The 21,599-nt window shown below is 46.3% G+C and overlaps 1 protein-coding gene across 2 annotated transcripts in view; it reads right to left on the bottom strand.

Moving 5' to 3' along the window:
* Positions 1 to 3,434: 3,434 nt before the first annotated feature.
* URI1 (URI1 prefoldin like chaperone) overlaps positions 3,435 to 21,599 on the bottom strand; it is a 38,570-nt gene continuing 20,405 nt past the window's right edge. For both annotated transcript variants that reach the window (XM_069739298.1, XM_069739299.1), the window contains exons 5-11: positions 17,474 to 17,565; positions 17,063 to 17,123; positions 10,195 to 10,363; positions 9,621 to 9,819; positions 9,353 to 9,495; positions 5,470 to 5,695; positions 3,435 to 5,146 (exon numbers count right to left, since the gene is read on the bottom strand). In XM_069739298.1, the coding sequence (XP_069595399.1) occupies positions 4,961 to 5,146; positions 5,470 to 5,695; positions 9,353 to 9,495; positions 9,621 to 9,819; positions 10,195 to 10,363; positions 17,063 to 17,123; positions 17,474 to 17,565 (1,076 nt within the window). In that variant the 3' untranslated portion in view covers positions 3,435 to 4,960. The remainder of the gene's footprint in view (positions 5,147 to 5,469; positions 5,696 to 9,352; positions 9,496 to 9,620; positions 9,820 to 10,194; positions 10,364 to 17,062; positions 17,124 to 17,473; positions 17,566 to 21,599) is intronic.

Raw genomic sequence — 21,599 nt, 5'->3', positions numbered from 1 at the left:
GGGTTTGTGTCTCTACCTGTAAATATTGATCACTACTTCATCTGTGAAAGGCTCCAGGTTCTGTCTGGGTTTGTGTCTCTACCTGTAAATATTGATCACTACTTCATCTGTGAAAGGCTCCAGGTTCTGTCTGGGTTTGTGTCTCTACCTGTAAATATTGATCACTACTTCTCCTGTGAAAGGCTCCAGGTTCTATCTGGGTTTCTGTCTCTACCTGTAAATATTGATCACTACTTCACCTGTGAAAGGCTCCAGGTTCTGTCTGGGTTTGTGTCTCTACCTGTAAATATTGATCACTACTTCACCTGTGAAAGGCTCCAGGTTCTGTCTGGGTTTGTGTCTCTACCTGTAAATATTGATCACTACTTCTCCTGTGAAAGGCTCCAGGTTCTGTCTGGGTTTGTGCCTCTACCTGTAAATATTGATCACTACTTCTCCTGTGAAAGGCTCCAGGTTCTGTCTGGGTTTGTGTCTCTACCTGTAAATATTGATCACTACTTCTCCTGTGAAAGGCTCCAGGTTCTGTCTGGGTTTGTGCCTCTACCTGTAAATATTGATCACTACTTCATCTGTGAAAGGCTCCAGGTTCTGTCTGGGTTTGTGTCTCTACCTGTAAATATTGATCACTACTTCACCTGTGAAAGGCTCCAGGTTCTGTCTGAGTTTGTGCCTCTACCTGTAAATATTGATCACTACTTCTCCTGTGAAAGGCTCCAGGTTCTGTCTGGGTTTGTGTCTCTACCTGTAAATATTGATCACTACTTCATCTGTGAAAGGCTCCAGGTTCTGTCTGGGTTTGTGTCTCTACCTGTAAATATTGATCACTACTTCATCTGTGAAAGGCTCCAGGTTCTGTCTGGGTTTGTGTCTCTACCTGTAAATATTGATCACTACTTCTCCTGTGAAAGGCTCCAGGTTCTATCTGGGTTTCTGTCTCTACCTGTAAATATTGATCACTACTTCACCTGTGAAAGGCTCCAGGTTCTGTCTGGGTTTGTGTCTCTACCTGTAAATATTGATCACTACTTCACCTGTGAAAGGCTCCAGGTTCTGTCTGGGTTTGTGTCTCTACCTGTAAATATTGATCACTACTTCTCCTGTGAAAGGCTCCAGGTTCTGTCTGGGTTTGTGCCTCTACCTGTAAATATTGATCACTACTTCTCCTGTGAAAGGCTCCAGGTTCTGTCTGGGTTTGTGTCTCTACCTGTAAATATTGATCACTACTTCTCCTGTGAAAGGCTCCAGGTTCTGTCTGGGTTTGTGCCTCTACCTGTAAATATTGATCACTACTTCATCTGTGAAAGGCTCCAGGTTCTGTCTGGGTTTGTGTCTCTACCTGTAAATATTGATCACTACTTCACCTGTGAAAGGTACCAGGTTCTGTCTGGGTTTGTGTCTCTACCTGTAAATATTGATCACTACTTCACCTGTGAAAGGCTCCAGGTTCTGTCTGGGTTTGTGTCTCTACCTGTAAATATTGATCACTACTTCACCTGTGAAAGGCTCCAGGTTCTGTCTGGGTTTGTGCCTCTACCTGTAAATATTGATCACTACTTCTCCTGTGAAAGGCTCCAGGTTCTGTCTGGGTTTGTGTCTCTACCTGTAAATATTGATCACTACTTCACCTGTGAAAGGCTCCAGGTTCTGTCTGGGTTTGTGTCTCTACCTGTAAATATTGATCACTACTTCACCTGTGAAAGGCTCCAGGTTCTGTCTGGGTTTGTGTCTCTACCTGTAAATATTGATCAACACTTCACCTGTGAAAGGTACCAGGTTCTGTCTGGGTTTGTGCCTCTACCTGTAAATATTGATCACTACTTCTCCTGTGAAAGGCTCCAGGTTCTGTCTGGGTTTGTGTCTCTACCTGTAAATATTGATCACTACTTCATCTGTGAAAGGCTCCAGGTTCTGTCTGGGTTTGTGTCTCTACCTGTAAATATTGATCACTACTTCACCTGTGAAAGGCTCCAGGTTCTGTCTGGGTTTGTGTCTCTACCTGTAAATATTGATCACTACTTCACCTGTGAAAGGCTCCAGGTTCTGTCTGGGTTTGTGTCTCTACCTGTAAATATTGATCACTACTTCTCCTGTGAAAGGCTCCAGGTTCTGTCTGGGTTTGTGTCTCTACCTGTAAATATTGATCACTACTTCACCTGTGAAAGGCTCCAGGTTCTGTCTGGGTTTGTGTCTCTACCTGTAAATATTGATCACTACTTCTCCTGTGAAAGGCTCCAGGTTCTGTCTGGGTTTGTGTCTCTACCTGTAAATATTGATCACTACTTCTCCTGTGAAAGGCTCCAGGTTCTGTCTGGGTTTGTGTCTCTACCTGTAAATATTGATCACTACTTCATCTGTGAAAGGCTCCAGGTTCTGTCTGGGTTTGTGTCTCTACCTGTAAATATTGATCACTACTTCTCCTGTGAAAGGCTCCAGGTTCTGTCTGGGTTTGTGCCTCTACCTGTAAATATTGATCACTACTTCTCCTGTGAAAGGCTCCAGGTTCTGTCTGGGTTTGTGTCTCTACCTGTAAATATTGATCACTACTTCATCTGTGAAAGGCTCCAGGTTCTGTCTGGGTTTGTGTCTCTACCTGTAAATATTGATCACTACTTCTCCTGTGAAAGGCTCCAGGTTCTGTCTGGGTTTGTGCCTCTACCTGTAAATATTGATCACTACTTCTCCTGTGAAAGGTACCAGGTTCTGTCTGGGTTTGTGTCTCTACCTGTAAATATTGATCACTACTTCTCCTGTGAAAGGCTCCAGGTTCTGTCTGGGTTTGTGTCTCTACCTGTAAATATTGATCACTACTTCACCTGTGAAAGGTACCAGGTTCTGTCTGGGTTTGTGTCTCTACCTGTAAATATTGGTCACTACTTCACCTGTGAAAGGCTCCAGGTTCTGTCTGGGTTTGTGCCTCTACCTGTAAATATTGATCACTACTTCACCTGTGAAAGGCTCCAGGTTCTGTCTGGGTTTGTGCCTCTACCTGTAAATATTGATCACTACTTCACCTGTGAAAGGCTCCAGGTTCTGTCTGGGTTTGTGCCTCTACCTGTAAATATTGATCACTACTTCACCTGTGAAAGGCTCCAGGTTCTGTCTGGGTTTGTGTCTCTACCTGTAAATATTGATCACTACTTCTCCTGTGAAAGGTACCAGGTTCTGTCTGGGTTTGTGTCTCTACCTGTAAATATCGATCACTACTTCTTCTGTGACCGGTACCAGGTTCTGTTTGGGTTCTGAACCTCAACCTGCAAACACGGATTAATCCTAATTATTGAAAGCAAGTAGAGGTCTTAAAAAATGGTGAAGAAACAAAATACAAATTTTAAATGGAGAACCTACACGTGTGAATTTACCTGAAATCCTGTAAATGTTTTTCCGACCGTCGTGGTCGCACGATGGGAAGAATTCCACGGGAGGCGCCGAAAAACTTCCAGTCATTGTAGAAACTTTTATTTCTTTACTTTTCGACATTGTGTGAAAATAGAGGAGAAAATATTCACAGAAAAAAAAAATTATTTGGAAAAAAAAAAAAAACTTCTTAGAAAATACTAGCAAATGTCACGGAGCGCTAAAGAAAGCTCCGGTAATGAGGTGTGGTACTACAAGACCCAGCATAGCAGCTTGTAGACCCTCTGGCCCATGTAATAATGCGAGGAGGAATTCCCATAAGGGGGTCTCCCACACCACACAGCTGATCTTGGTTGTACCTAAGGGCACAAACACTGAATATGTTAAAGGGACAGCAATTAAAGGGCTCCCCGGCATTGGTCACTGGGTGCTGATGATGTAAAGAAGCAGTATCTGACTCCACGGACTCGCAGGAATGACGATTAGAGGCAGTGAGATTGTTCTCAACACTCACTAAATTAAGGCACTATTGGTGGGGGGGGGGATTTACCTGACTAATGGCAGCATTTACTATACTCATTCTGTTTGGGGGGGAGGGTGTCATGCTTCTTAAAGGGATGTGGCACCCAAAATTTTAAAGAGACCCTCAGGTTCTCCGCAAAAATGTAAAATGACATGGGAAATGTATAAATCTAAGGGGCTAGGCTTCTGCAGTCTCTGTGCAACGTGCACACTGTCAGGATTCCCGTCCAGCAGGGGGTCTCGTGCCCGCTCATATGCGATGAGAAATGCAGGAAAAGTTGCAAGTTGTCTCAGGACCGATGCGATGCAATTTGGACCGGAGCTGGAAATCGAGCCGGATCCTGACAGTGTGCACATTGTCAGGATTCAGCAATCTACTGAGTGCAGAAATTTAGCTGAAAACACCAATAAAGTACTTTTTTTTACTTCCGCTAACTTTTAGATGAAACCATGCACTCGGCACTTGTGCTGCAGAGGGGACCTGGTTTCAGAAAACTAAAAAACAAAAAAAAAAAAAGTGTCGCTGGGTACGGTAATTCCGTATTCCTCATGTGACGTTACATTTTGTGGATCGCTTTAAAGTTCGTGATCTACGAGAACCTGATTCCATTCTGTTGGGGTCTCCCCGACAACAGAGTGGGGAGAGGGGGCAGCTGCATGAACTTTGGGTTTAAGTAGTTGATAAGTGCACGAATCCTATGCTGATGCATGAGTAACAACTCCTCGCCTGCAGGGATGAGCAGAGTGTCTGCGCCGCTTCTATTATGCACTTTAAAGTGACAGCACCTTACACGATTCTCCTAAGGAATTCCAGGTCCTGGCGATAAGAGTACGACCATAACCCCCTTCAGATACAGGACGGGGGAGGTCATGGGGGTTCTTCTCGCTTGTCCTAAGTGCGGACATCTCCGAATAAACGGTGAAAATTGCATATTTATTACAAGAGAGGAAAACGATCAAAGTGATTGTGACTTCACCTGGACGATGACACGTAACGGTGAGAACAACAACTCTCATCATCTGGCACAGAGCGAACGAGTAAACATGATCCAGACCCGACGACAGCGGCCGGGGGAGTAAAGGGTTATTTGTTCTGCTGTATTCTGGCTGCTTTGAACTTGGAGACTCTTTTTGGCGCCTCCTCGGCCACCTCTGTTGCGACCTCTTCAGATTTCCTTTCCTGGATGGTGGGCAGGCCGGGGTGGGCGATGCCCGTCACTGGCACCGACATAGAGAAAGCCTCTTTTTCGATTACTGTTCCTGAAAATGGCTGGAAAAATTAGAATAATCAGAAAGGTGCTTCTTATTGGACTGTGCACTTGTAGATTCAGACTGAAGGCAGCAAAACCACGAAGGGGGGGAAACACAAGGCAGCAGGTATGTTACACCTCAGGTTCCTCACATGCCCCCCCCCCCTGTTAATCTGATGACAGCTTTGCTCCTCCCCATTCGCGCTCTCAGCAGCTTCATCAGGTTGTCTTTCGTGGTTTTGCTGCCTTCAGTCTTAATCTACAAGTGCACATTCCAATAAGAACAAGGAAAACAATGTGTATAGAGAAGTGGAGACTATTCATGTAAGGACCCTCGGCCCACCTGTAAGGGTCCAGACACAGGAGATGCCTTCTTCTGGTCGTCGTCCTCGCTGTGGTCGCTGAAGGTGTTGTCCTCTAAGCTGAGGTTTCTTATGTAACCTCTTCTCTCCTCGAATTCGTGGGAGCTGTGATCGCTGGTGTCGCTGCACACGCTGTTCTCGCGGCTTCGAGATTTCATGATGGATTTCCGGGGGACGTATTCTCCATTTACGACATCGACAAAGACTCTGCAAAGCAACGTACACAGTGAGATGGAACCCCCAACACAAAGCTTATTGTTTAATAGACATTTTGGATCTAAAAGAGCCCCAAATTATTTTTTTATAGTGGTTAAATCACCATTGCCACCACTAGGGGGAGCTCACTACATACAGATTTATACAGCCACCACTAAAGGGAGCTCACTACATACAGATTTATACAGCCACCACTAGGAGGAGCTCACTACATACAGATTTATACAGCCACCACTAGGGGGAGCTCACTACATACAGATTTATACAGCCACCACTAAAGGGAGCTCACTACATACAGATTTATACAGCCACCACTAGGAGGAGCTCACTACATACAGATTTATACAGTCACCACTAGAGGGAGCGCACTACATAAAGATTTATACAGGCACCACTAGGGGGAGCTCACTACATACAGATTTATACAGCCACCACTAGGGGGAGCTCACTACATACAGATTTATACAGCCACCACTAGGAGGAGCTCACTACATACAGATTTATACAGTCACCACTAGAGGGAGCGCACTACATAAAGATTTATACAGGCACCACTAGGGGGAGCTCACTACATACAGATTTATACAGCCACCACTAGGGGGAGCTCACTACATACAGATTTATACAGCCACCACTAGGAGGAGCTCACTACATACAGATTTATACAGTCACCACTAGAGGGAGCGCACTACATAAAGATTTATACAGGCACCACTAGGGGGAGCTCACTACATACAGATTTATACAGCCACCACTAGGAGGAGCTCACTACATACAGATTTATACAGTCACCACTAGAGGGAGCGCACTACATAAAGATTTATACTGGCACCACTAGGGGGAGCTCACTACATACAGATTTATACAGCCACCACTAGGAGGAGCTCACAACATACAGATTTATGCAGCCACCACTAGGAGGAGCTCACTACATACAGATTTATACAGCCACCACTAGGGGGAGCTCACTACGTACAGATTTATACAGCCATCACTAGAGGGAGCGCACTACATAAAGATTTATACTGGCACCACTAGGGGGAGCTCACTACATGCAGATTTATACAGGCACCACTAGGAGGAGCTCACTACATACAGATTTATACAGGCACCACTAGGAGGAGCTCAATACATACAGATTTATACAGCCATCACTAGGAGGAGCTCACTACATACAGATTTATACAGCCACCACTAGAGGGAGCTCACTACATACAGATTTATACAGCCACCACTAGGGGGAGCTCACTACATACAGATTTATACAGCCACCACTAGAGGGAGCTCACTACATACAGATTTATACAGCCACCACTAGAGTGAGCTCACTGCATACAGATTTATACAGCCACCACTAGGGGGAGCTCACTACATACAGATTTATACAGTCACCACTAGAGGGAGCTCCCTACATACAGATTTATACAGCCACCACTAGAGGGAGCTCACTACATACAGATTTATACAGCCACCACTAGAGTGAGCTCACTGCATACAGATTTATACAGCCACCACTAGGAGGAGCTCACTACATACATATTTATACAGCCACCACTAGAGGGAGCTCACTACATACAGATTTATACAGCCACCACTAGAGGGAGCTCCCTACATACAGATTTATACAGCCACCACTAGGAGGAGCTCACTACATACATATTTATACAGCCACCACTAGAGGGAGCTCACTACATACAGATTTATACAGCCACCACTAGAGGGAGCTCACTACATACAGATTTATACAGCCACCACTAGAGGGAGCTCACTGCATACAGATTTATAAAGAGCACATTAAACCCTAAACCTCAGTCTAGTGGTAATTGCAGCAACTGCAGGGGAAATATCTACTATATAATTGTCTAAGGGTCACTTCCGTCTGTCTGTCCTTCTGTCACGGTTATTCATTCGCTGATTGGTCTCGCCAGCTGCCTTTCATGGCTGCCGCGACCAATCAGCGACGGGCACAGTCCGATTAGTCCCTCCCCTACTCCCCTGCACTCACTGCCCGGCGCCCGCTCTGTAATCCCCTCCACTCACCGCTCACACAGGGTTAATGGCAGCGGTAACGGCCCGCGGTGTAACACACTCCGTTACCGCTGCTATTAACCCAGTGAGTCCCCAACTATTTACTATTGATGCTGCCTATGCAGCATCAATAGTAAAAATAGGTCATTTTAAAAATAATATTAAAACCAAAAAACCTGCTATACTCACCCTCCGCCGCCTTTCTCGCTCCTCGCGACGCTCCCGGGACCGCTCCATTGCAAGCGGCAGCTTCCGCTCCCAAGGCTGGTGTGCGACAAGGACCTGCCGTGATGTCACGATCATGTGACCGCGACGTCATCATAGGTCCTGCTCACACCAGCCCTGGGACCGGAAGCTGCCGCTTGCAATGGAGCGGTCCCGGGAGCGTGGCGAGGAGCGAGAAAGGCGGCGGATGGTGAGTATAGCAGGACTTCAACGGGCAATAGGTGAGTATATGTTTATTTATTTTTTTAAGTCTCTATACTATGTGGCTCTGTGCTGGGCAATATACTATGTCGCTGGGCAATATACTACGTGGCTCTGTGCTGTATACTCCATCGCTGTGCAATATACTACGTGGCTGGGCAATATACTACGTGGCTGGGAAATATACTACGTGGCTGGGCAATATACTACGTGGCTGGGCAATATACTAAGTTGCTGGGCAATATAATACGTGGCTGGGCAATATACTACGTGGCTGGGCAATATACTACGTTGCTGGGCAATATACTACGTGACGGCAATATACTACGTGACTGGCCAATATACTACGTGACTGGGCAATATACTACGTGGCTGGGCAATATACTACGTGGCTGGGCAATATACTACGTGGCTGGGCAATATACTACGTTGCTGGGCAATATAATACGTGACTGGGCAATATACTACGTTGCTGGGCAATATAATACGTGGCTGGGCAATATACTACGTGGCTGGGCAATATACTACGTTGCTGGGCAATATACTACGTGGCTGGGCAATATAATACGTGACTGGGCAATATACTATGTGGCTGGGCAATATAATACGTGACTGGGCAATATACTACGTGCCTGGGAAATATACTATGTGTCTGGGCAATATACTACGTGGCTGGGCAATATACTATGTGTCTGGGCAATATACTACGTGCCTGGGCAATATACTATGTGTCTGGGCAATATACTATGTGTCTGGGCAATATACTACATGGCTGGGCAATATACTACGTGGGCTGGGCAATATACTACGTTGCTGGGCAATATACTACGTGGCTGGGCAATATACTACGTGGCTCTGTTATATACTATGTGGCTGGGCAATATACTACGATATACTACGTGGCTATATTATATACTACGTAGCTGTGCAATATACTACGTGGCTGAGTTATATACAACGTAGCTCTGCTATATACTACATAGCTTTGTTACATACTATGTAGCTCTGATATATACTATGTCGGTTGAGTTATATACTACGTCACTGTGCACCATCTAGTGACTACATAGCACACAGAGGGGGCTCTCCAGCTAAGGGACCCCCTCTATGATGTTCATGTGATTTAGTGACGGTGTCGGTGTGTAATCTATTGGGCAGTGACTGTTGCGTGTCGCCCCCAATAGGAATCGGTACCTGTAAATATCTGCGGGGGTCTTGATCACCGGCAGCTCCAGTGAAGAGTGTCCGTTTCCGTTGCTGTTTTTCCTTTTCCGTTTTGCTTCTTCTTTCTTTTCGCTATATTTCAGAGTTGTATTTCTTCCAGTGTTTATTCTCACCTGAAAAAAAAAAAAAAACAACAAAAAAACCCATTTTGCATCATGAAAAATAAAAAAATAAAATTCCAGCCTTTTCACTGACAGCAAGCAGAGATCTAAAAATTGGAAACATTGGAAGTCCTCACCCTTTTTAGTTCAACCGTATGAGAGAATCGGATTGTCGCCAGCGCGTTTTTCCGGCTGCTCAGATCGTCCTCCTCGTCGCTGTGATGGGGTGACGCCGAGCCGGTGATTAGGGCCGGCTCAGATTTTGGGCGGTTGCCCTGAGCCCGACAGTCGCGCCCGACATTCAGATCGGTCTTCAGATTCTCCTTGTCTTCGTCACTAATGAATGGGGACACAATGAGCATTAGACGCCCCTCCTGTAATGCGCTCTGCACCCTCGCCAAGATCTCTGCTTGCTGTCAGTAAATGGAGACGCTGTCTATACTCAGCGACTATTCTAAACGAGCGCTTCCTACACCCGGATGCACTTATCCTGCACCGAGACATTGTAACGAATGGACGGGACATGTGCGCCACACAGACAATTGTCACGACAGATCACAATGGTAACAAACCCTCAGCTGTGAGAAGGAATCAGTCTATAGACAGTGGTTAAAGCCTCCTGAAAACTCGGAGCTGCATTTAGAAGACAAAACTGTACGAGAAAGTTGCAAAACTTTTGGATCCAAATGATAACGCCTCATGGAGACCTACTCCGCCAGCTCTCCCCGCATCTCCTCCTGCTTCTCCAGCTCCTCCAGCCTCGCCCAGAGATCCGCATGGTCTAGGAAGCCATCTGTACCTTCTCCTTCCCGGAAGTCCACCTTGGAGCTGTCTGCAGCCTTTGGTTTAGAGTGAGGCTTGTGAGCTGTACGTTGTTTACCTGAGAAGAAATGGCCTCGTCAGGAACGAAACTACTAATCTAACAGGAACTCTCTCCACCGACAACATGCAACACTTATCCCATACTGTCCCAGAGCTGCGCTCACTATTCTGCTGGTGGTCACTGTGTACATACATTACATTACTGATCCTGAGTTACATCCTGTATTATACCCCAGAGCTGCACTCACTATTCTGCTGGTGGTCACTGTGTACATACATTACATTACTGATCCTGAGTTACATCCTGTATTATACCCCAGAGCTGCACTCACTATTCTGCTGGTGGTCACTGTGTACATACATTACATTACTGATCCTGAGTTACATCCTGTATTATACCCCAGAGCTGCACTCACTATTCTGCTGGTGCAGTCACTGTGTACATACATTAAATTACTGATCCTGAGTTACATCCTGTATTATACTCCAGAGCTGCACTCACTATTCTGCTGGAGCAGTCACTGTGTACATACATTACATTACTGATCCTGAGTTACATCCTGTATTATACCCCAGAGCTGCACTCACTATTCTGCTGGTGCAGTCACTGTGTACATACATTAAATTACTGATCCTGAGTTACATCCTGTATTATACTCCAGAGCTGCACTCACTATTCTGCTGGAGCAGTCACTGTGTACATACATTACATTACTGATCCTGAGTTACATCCTGTATTATACCCCAGAGCTGCACTCACTATTCTGCTGGTGCAGTCACTGTGTACATACATTAAATTACTGATCCTGAGTTACATCCTGTATTATACTCCAGAGCTGCACTCACTATTCTGCTGGAGCAGTCACTGTGTACATACATTACATTACTGATCCTGAGTTACATCCTGTATTATACCCCAGAGCTGCACTCACTATTCTGCTGGTGCAGTCACTGTGTACATACATTACTGATCCTGCGTTACATCCTGTATTATACCCCAGAGCTGCACTCACTATTCTGCTGGTGCAGTCACTGTGTACATACATTACTGATCCTGCGTTACATCCTGTATTATACCCCAGAGCTGCACTCACTATTCTGCTGGAGCAGTCACTGTGTACATACATTACATTACTGATCCTGAGTTAGATCCTGTATTATACCCCAGAGCTGCACTCACTATTCTGCTGGTGCAGTCACTGTGTACATACATTACTGATCCTGCGTTACATCCTGTATTATACCCCAGAGCTGCACTCACTATTCTGCTGGAGCAGTCACTGTGTACATACATTACATTACTGATCCTGAGTTACATCCTGTATTATACCCCAGAGCTGCACTCACTATTCTGCTGGTGCAGTCACTGTGTACATACATTACTGATCCTGCGTTACATCCTGTATTATACCCCAGAGCTGCACTCACTATTCTGCTGGAGCAGTCACTGTGTACATACATTACATTACTGATCCTGCGTTACATCCTGTATTATACCCCAGAGCTGCACTCACTATTCTGCTGGAGCAGTCACTGTGTGCATACATTACATTACTGATCCTGAGTTACATCCTGTATTATACCCCAGAGCTGCACTCACTATTCTGCTGGTGCAGTCACTGTGTGCATACATTACATTACTGATCCTGAGTTACATCCTGTATTATACCCCAGAGCTGCACTCACTATTCTGCTGGAGCAGTCACTGTGTACACACATTACATTACTGATCCTGAGTAACATCCTGTATTATACTCCAGAGCTGCACTCACTATTCTGCTGGTGCAGTCACTGTGTACATACATTACATTACTGATCCTGAGTAACATGCTGTATTATACTCCAGAGCTGCACTCACTATTCTGCTGGTGCAGTCACTGTGTACATACATTACATTACTGATCCTGAGTTACATCCTGTATTATACTCCAGAACTGCACTCACTATTCTGCTGGAGCAGTCACTGTGTACATACATTACATTACTAATCCTGAGTTACATCCTGTATTATACCCCAGAGCTGCACTCACTATTCTGCTGGTGGTCACTGTGTACATACATTACATTACTGATCCTGAGTTACATCCTGTATTATACCCCAGAGCTGCACTCACTATTCTGCTGGTGCAGTCACTGTGTACATACATTACATTACTGATCCTGAGTTACATCCTGTATTATACCCCAGAGCTGCACTCACTATTCTGCTGGTGGTCACTGTGTACATACATTACATTACTGATCCTGAGTTACATCCTGTATTATACCCCAGAGCTGCACTCACTATTCTGCTGGTGGAGTCACTGTGTACATACATTACATTACTGATCCTGAGTAACATCCTGTATTATACTCCAGAGCTGCACTCACTATTCTGCTGGTGCAGTCACTGTGTACATACATTACATTACTGATCCTGAGTTACATGCTGTACTATACTCCAGAGCTGCACTCACTATTCTGCTGGTGCAGTCACTGTGTACATACATTACTGATCCTGAGTAACATCCTGTATTATACTCCAGAGCTGCACTCACTATTCTGCTGGTGCAGTCACTGTGTACATACATTACATTACTGATCTTGAGTTACATCCTGTATTATACCCCAGAGCTGCGCTCACTATTCTGCTGGTGCAGTCACTCTGTATACACATTACATTACTGATCCTGAGTTACCTCCTGCATTATCCTCCAGAGCTGCACTCACTATTCTGCTGGTGCAGTCACTGTGTACATACATTACTGATCCTGAGTTACATCCTGTATTATACTCCAGAGCTGCACTCACTATTCTGCTGGTGCAGTCACTGTGTACATACATTACATTACTGATCCTGAGTTACATCCTGTATTATACTCCAGAGCTGCACTCACTATTCTCCTGGTGCAGTCATTGTGTACATACATTACATTACTGATCCTGAGTTACCTCCTGCATTATCCTCCAGAGCTGCACTCACTATTCTGCTGGTGCAGTCACTGTGTACATACATTACATTACTGATCCTGAGTTACATCCTGTATTATACTCCAGAGCTGCACTCACTATTCTGCTGGTGCAGTCACTGTGTACATACATTACATTACTGATCCTGAGTTACATCCTGTATTATACCCCAGAGCTGCACTCACTATTCTGCTGGTGCAGTCATTGTGTACATACATTACATTACTGATCCTGAGTTACCTCCTGCATTATCCTCCAGAGCTGCACTCACTATTCTGCTGGTGCAGTCACTGTGCACATACATTACATTACTGATCCTGAGTTACCTCCTGAATTATCCTCCAGAGCTGCACTCACTATTCTGCTGGTGCAGTCTGAGTAGGCAGCAGGCTGTCGGCCTTAGCACGGTGTATGGCAGCAGTGTGCGCTGTCAGTGTGGGTACGCGGTGCTGATTTCCTCCCCCTCCCGCTGTGATTATGCCCCTCGTTTCCTCCTCTTGCCGTGTGCAGTCTCGGCTCCGGTGATGGAAGATGCAGCAGACGCTTCTCTCCGCTCCGCTATGAATTTTAATCCCTCTTAAAACAATCGGCCTTGATGGCAGAGAGCAAACAATGCGATAAACAGCGGCGGCTGAGATCAGAGCAGATGATGGGGAGCTGAGATCAGAGCAGATGATGGGGAGCTGAGTTCAGAGCAGATGATGGGGTGCGGAACCCCCGGCCGATCATGTACCCCCGCACTCTGCGTTACAACACAATTTTAAAGGGTGTCAATAATTTTGCAACAGTACACTCCGCCCTCCTTTACTGCCTCAATCACCTCTTGATGCAAAATACACAGTTTTGTGTATTCGGTGTTTTGCGTATACAGCTCCTATGCAGCCCTATGCGTTTCCATGGATAGAGACTACAAACAAACCCTGTGTAGTCAGATACCGCAAAGTCTTGTGAAGAAGCAGATGGCGGGAAGAGAATCTAAATGCCTCATCCAGGTATCCATGAAGACACATAGGTCTGCATAGGAGCTGCATACCAAAAACTATGCGCCTCCTTGGACACAAACTACAGGGGAATTTATTTGGACTAGTGTTGAATATTCCAGTCTTAAAAAGGTCCAGGGTGAGAAACACAAAAACAGCCCCACCCCTGCACTCAGGCCATGTGTGGTATTACAGCTGTGCACTGTTTACTTTGATGACACCAAGCTGCAATACCAGACACAACCTGTAGACAGTGGTGGCGCTGTTTTTAGCAAAAAAACAAACATTTCACAACAGCCTGTTGTGATGTGTCCTGACCTGCTCTTCCTTCTGGAGTTGTGCTAATCTGCATATATTTCCCAGGAGGCATTGCTGAAGTCGGCTGGGTCTCCACATTGGGAGCCGTAGCCAAACCTGCACTGATTGCGGGGCCGATAGTTTGGGCCTATTCACACCCCTGGATTACGGCCGCAGGGTCGGCCGGGCTGGGAACTGGCGCAACCACGACTGGAAAATGAACCAGCAAAGCGATAGAGAGAATGAGCCCCAGTAGTGAGGATGGCGGCATTCTGTCTATTATCTCTGCTGGTTGCTGGGGTGGCTCACACAATTACATTGGGAAAAAGCAAAGAAAATACCGCCATATGGTGCAACACAAGAACTCATTGGAACAGAGGGGAAGACAGTGACTAATCCCCCCACACGCGACAATACAGCATATGACGCAGTATCTCACTGGGGCACTATATGGCAGATTACCTTTGTGTGACGCAGTATCTCACTGGGGCACTATATGGCAGATTACCTTTGTGTGACGCAGTATCTCACTGGGGCACTATATGGCAGATTACCTTTGTGTGACGCAGTATCTCACTGGGGCACTATATGGCAGATTACCTTTGTGTGACGCAGTATCTCACTGGGGCACTATATGGCAGATTACCTTTGTGTGACACAGTATCTCACTGGGGCACTATATGGCAGATTACCTTTGTGTGACGCAGTATCTCACTGGGGCACTATATGGCGGATTACCTTTGTGTGACGCAGTATCTCACTGGGGCACTATATGGCAGATTACCTTTGTGTGACGCAGTATCTCACTGGGGCACTATATGGCAGATTACCTTTGTGTGACGCAGTATCTCACTGGGGCACTATATGGCGGATTACCTTTGTGTGACGCAGTATCTCACTGGGGCACTATATGGCAGATTACCTTTGTGTGACGCAGTATCTCACTGGGGCACTATATGGCAGATTACCTTTGTGTGACACAGTATCTCACTGGGGCACTATATGGCAGATTACCTTTGTGTGACGCAGTATCTCACTGGGGCACTATATGGCAGATTACCTTTGTGTGACGCAGTATCTCACTGGGGCACTATATGGCAGATTACCTTTGTGTGACGCAGTATCTCACTGGGGCACTATATGGCGGATTACCTTTGTGTGACGCAGTATCTCACTGGGGCACTATATGGCAGATTACCTTTGTGTGACGCAGTATCTCACTGGGGCACTATATGGCAGATTACCTTTGTGTGACGCAGTATCTCACTGGGGCACTATATGGCAGATTACCTTTGTGTGACGCAGTATCTCACTGGGGCACTATATGGCAGATTACCTTTGTGTGACGCAGTATCTCACTGGGGCACTATATGGCAGATTACCTTTGTGTGACGCAGTATCTCACTGGGGCACTATATGGCAGATTACCTTTGTGTGACGCAGTATCTCACTGGGCACCATATGGCGGATTACCTTTGTGTGACGCAGTATCTCACTGGGGCACTATATGGCGGATTACCTTTGTGTGACACAGTATCTCACTGGGGCACTATATGGCAGATTACCTTTGTGTGACGCAGTATCTCACTGGGGCACTATATGGCGGATTACCTTTGTGTGACGCAGTATCTCACTGGGGCACTATATGGCGGATTACCTTTGTGTGACGCAGTATCTCACTGGGGCACTATATGGCAGATTACCTTTGTGTGACGCAGTATCTCACTGGGGCACTATATGGCGGATTACCTTTGTGTGACGCAGTATCTCACTGGGGCACTATATGGCGGATTACCTTTGTGTGACACAGTATCTCACTGGGGCACTATATGGCGGATTACCTTTGTGTGACACAGTATCTCACTGGGGCACTATATGGCGGATTACCTTTGTGTGACGCAGTATCTCACTGGGGCACTATATGGCGGATTACCTTTGTGTGACGCAGTATCTCACTGGGGCACTATATGGCAGATTACCTTTGTGTGACGCAGTATCTCACTGGGGCACTATATGGCGGATTACCTTTGTGTGACGCAGTATCTCACTGGGGCACTATATGGCGGATTACCTTTGTGTGACACAGTATCTCACTGGGGCACTATATGGCGGATTACCTTTGTGTGACGCAGTATCTCACTGGGGCACTATATGGCAGATTACCTTTGTGTGACGCAGTATCTCACTGGGGCACTATATGGCGGATTATCTTTGTGTGACGCAGTATCTCACTGGGGCACTATATGGCGGATTACCTTTGTGTGACGTAGTATCTCACTGGGGCACTATATGGCGGATTACCTTTGTGTGACACAGTATCTCACTGGGGCACTATATGGCAGATTACCTTTGTGTGACGCAGTATCTCACTGGGGCACTATATGGCGGATTACCTTTGTGTGACGTAGTATCTCACTGGGGCACTATATGGCAGATTACCTTTGTGTGACACAGTATCTCACTGGGGCACTATATGGCGGATTACCTTTGTGTGACGCAGTATCTCACTGGGGCACTATATGGCGGATTACCTTTGGTGCACATGGTGTCCACATTCAAGTCTTCCCTGATGTCAAAGAAGTCGCCGGAATCCTGCAGTGAAAGGAAGAGATGAATGACACCAGATCTGAGCCGTCAGCCGATCGTCCCCCACCTGCTCCGCCTGTGCCCCCCACCAGCCTTGCATGAGTCCCCTTACACCGCCACCCACTGGCCCCGTGGACGCCCCCTTACACCGCTTCCCACCAGCCTCGCAGATGCCCACTTACACCGCACTACACCAGCCCTGCGGACACCCCGATACACCGCCACCCATCAGCTCCACGGACACCCAGTTACACCACCCCCCACCAGCCCCATGGACACCCAGTTACACCGCCCCCCACCAGCCCCATGGACATCCCCTTACACCGCCCCCCACCAGCCCCGCAGACGCTGCTTACACTGCTCATCCTCTGCAGGTCCTTGGTCAGCTCCACCCGAGACTCGAAGTTCTTCATGACCTGCTGATATTCCTCCATGGCTTCCCGGACATCTGCAAGGATAGTCACAAGTGTCACTTCGGCGTCCGACAGTGATCTGGACCGACGGGTGCAAATCAAAGGGCTACCCCTTTAAGTGACTATAACAATGGCGCCCGGTCCACCGCGCTGCCGATCTGTATAAGAAAAACCCATGAAAATGAACATGCAAACCTGATTAGCGGCCGCCGTAATCGGATGGATGTTGGGAGTTTTCCCGCGACTGCTCCCCGGACGGATGAGAATGTCGCACGTTACAAACACATCTCACTGGAGGATTTGCAGATGTCGTGTGATCTCCACGCTTCTCTCACAATCTCGCGGTAATCTCCCCCCTCGGTACGGGACGTTTCCGAATTCTTATACGGTAACTTTCTATGTGATGTACGGACCCCAGATGGTGCACGAGATGGCGGCACGGAGTGCGGAGGCAGCAACTATAAAGCAAAGCGCTGGGCTCCGAGCCCCCAAACATTTAGGCTGTGTGCACACGATGCAGATTTGGTGCAGAATTTTCTGCATAAAATCTGCACTAAATCTGCATCTCCTGACAGAATCCGCAGGTGCGTTTTTTGTGCGTTTTTGATGCGTTTTTTACCAATGGATTTCTATAATGGAGGGGTGCAGAAACGCTGCAGAACTGCACAAAAGAAGTGACATGCACTTCTTTGAAATCTGCAGCGTTTCTGCGCAGATTTTTCTGCACCATGTGCACAGCTTTTTTTTGTTCACATTGATTTACATTGTACTGTAATCACAGTGCAGTTCTGCACTAAATCAGCATCGTGTGCACATACCCTTACAGCTCCTTGTGAGAGTTACAGTAAGAGCACACATGTCGGGATAATAAACACGGAAAGTGCAGATTGGGGCAGAGGACCCCCAAACCCACACTCCGAGCGCTCAGTCCATGCAGACCACCACACATCTGCTCAGACCCCACACCACTACATTCCAGGCCCTGAACCCTGAAGAGACACCCAGACCCCTAAATCCATTCAGACCCCAGACCAGACCCCTAAATCCATTCAGACTCCAGACCCCTAAATCCTTTCAGACCCCAGACCAGACCCCTAAATCCATTCAGACCCCAGACCAGACCCCTAAATCCATTCAGACCCCAGACCCCTAAATCCATTCAGACCCCAGACCAGACCCCTAAATCCATTCAGACTCCAGACCCCTAAATCCTTTCAGACCCCAGACCAGACCCCTAAATCCATTCAGACCCCAGACCAGACCCCTAAATCCATTCAGACCCCAGACCCCTAAATCCATTCAGACCCCAGACCAGACCCCTAAATCCATTCAGACCCCAGACCAGACCCCTAAATCCATTCAGACCCCAGACCAGACCCCTAAATCCATTCAGACCCCAGACCAGACCAGACCCCTAAATCCATTCAGACCCCAGACCAGACCCCTAAATCCATTCAGACTCCAGACCAGACCCCTAAATCCATTCAGACCCCAGACCAGGCCCCTAAATCCATTCAGACCCCAGACCAGACCCCTAAATCCATTCAGACCGCAGACCAGATCCCTAAATCCATTCAGACCCCAGACCAGATCCCTAAATCCATTCAGACCCCAGACCAGATCCCTAAATCCATTCAGACCCCAGACCAGATCCCTAAGGCTATGTGCACACGTTGCGGATTAGGCTTAGGAATTTCTGGTGTGGATTCCGCATCTCTTGGCAGAAAACGCAGGTGCGGATTTGTCGCGTTTTTTGTGCGGTTTTCTTGCGGATTTGCTGCGTTTTTTGCCCCTGCGGATTTCTATAATGGAATGGGTACAAAAACGCTAGACCAGTCCCCTAAATCCATTCAGACCCCACACCAGATCCCTAAATCCATTCAGACTTCAGAGCAGACCCCTAAATCCATTCAGACTCCAGACCAGATCCATTCTGACCCCAGACCAGACCCCTACATTTATTTTGACCTTAGATCGGATCTGTAAATCAGACCACACAGACTCCATCTTTCTGTCGCACAGACTTACAGTGAGGCCGTAGATTTCTATGCAATTGGTTCTGTGCATGAGCCCCTGTCTGTACAATAAAACCAGACACAAGACCCCACAACTCTGTGCAAGAGTCAAGTGAGTTCCCACAATGCACTGCACACTGCTGAAGACCCGTGAAAGCAGCGGAGACATAAAACGTTGCATATAGCAATAGTACAAGAAAACAGCGGAGACATAAAACGTTGCATATAGCAATAGTACAAGCGAATATAAGAAACACCGGAACACATCACAAGAGAACTCTGCTTCTCCCTCCAACCATGAATAGCTTCTCCTCCTCTGCATCCTGAACGCATCACTGAGAGATCAGATTACAGCTGCCTATTATAGTCTATGGAAAGGGGTGGAGGAGGAGAAGCAGAGTGAGACACAGAGATGGGGGATGCGGCTTTCTACTGAAATTCAACTCCGGAGCTGGATTCACAGTTACACTGCTCAGTGCTTCTGTATAATGTTCCCTATGCTGCTGCTAAAAATGTTCTAAATAGAGAAAGGAGAGCAGGAGCTCCTCATGTCTATATATGCTGTATCTTCACCTACCAGCTCAGAGACAACTGGAAATTAGAGATAGAGGCTACAGAGGGGAAAGCCTGCTGAAAATGCAGGATACAAGTCATGATCATGTTTGGAAAGCGCTGTGGAATTAATGGCGCTATATAAGTGAGTAATATAAGAGAATATATATATATATATATATATATATATATATATATATATATATATATATATACATATACATATACATATACACACACACACACACACATATACATATACACCAGAAATAACTGTTAGTCCTTGCAAACAAGAGTCAGAGTAAAATGCAGAGAGATACACATAGATAGGGAATGCTCCAGTCTATTAGTATCTCCCTTTCGAGCTGGATTCACAGCTACATTGCTCAGTGCTTCTATATAATGTCCTCTATGCTGCTGCAGGATACTCGCTTGAGAATGCAAAGATGTCAGACACATGAAATAGGAATGAAAATGACATCCAAATATTGTTCTTGATGGACCCAAATCCAGGACCCATCATTAAGAGTTAGCGGTGGGGTTCACATATTTATGTAGTGTGTCCTTCTACTCCTCTTCGCACCAGCTGTCAATCACAACCATCCAATGCCATGCTGTCCAACAACCCCCAATAGATATGCTTCTGACTTTTGGTGAGGACGGACGGACTTTTAATGTGCCAATGAGTGACCCCCCTCAATCGCTCAGTCCGCAGCCCTTCACGAGCAAAAGAAGCACTGAGTAAAGACTGGCTGTCTCCTCGGGCGCAGGACGGCGATCGGCGGCATTCAGGGGGAGAGACCTTCTCATGGGCTGTGTTTTCTTTCCCGTCTGGTGCACTAATTCCAGCCATTGTTCTACCCTATTAAGGACACTGTGAGACTGGCACGTCACCGCCGATAACCTGCTAAAAATGCCACCAGGCGCTTCCTATCTGCCGCCCCCCATCTCCGCCCTTATCCATTAAATTTTCTAATTAAGGGGCATTAATGCAAAAATAATCCCGAACTGGTCAAAAGGCATCTCTTATTTTTTGGCATTTTTTTTATTTAATTCTTTATTTTTAAGTTAAAAGCACTTGGGGCTTTTCGGTATCGCCTCTCCTTAATTAACATTGCAAAAAAAAAAAACCTAAGCGTTAATAATATCTGGCAGCGGAAAGCGCTCCCAAAAATACACCCGACTCTGCAATCATCTCCATAAAGACACAGCTGATTTTTTTTTTTTTTTTCTTAATCCCCCCTTTTTTTTTTTCTTTAATCCCCCCTTCGTGTTTTTTTTTTTTTTTCTTTTCCCAGCTGTTGCTGAACGGGTTACAAAAAAAAAAAAAAGATGGCATTAACAAAATGAAAATTACGGTGTAAACAGTTCATAAAATCTCACAGCCCTGATGTCGCTCTAGATCATTAAATTTCTGCAACAATTAGACCTTTTCTCACGGCGGCAAATTGGACCGGTTGCCATGGCAAATCTGAGCCCTTAAGTCATATATCTTTGATTGC

The sequence above is a fragment of the Ranitomeya imitator genome, chromosome 9 (assembly GCF_032444005.1).
Source record: "Ranitomeya imitator isolate aRanImi1 chromosome 9, aRanImi1.pri, whole genome shotgun sequence".
NCBI classification, from domain to species: Eukaryota; Metazoa; Chordata; class Amphibia; order Anura; family Dendrobatidae; genus Ranitomeya; species Ranitomeya imitator.
The sequence above is the reverse complement of the archived record's forward strand: the minus strand, read 5'-3'. Positions and strand labels throughout refer to the sequence as shown.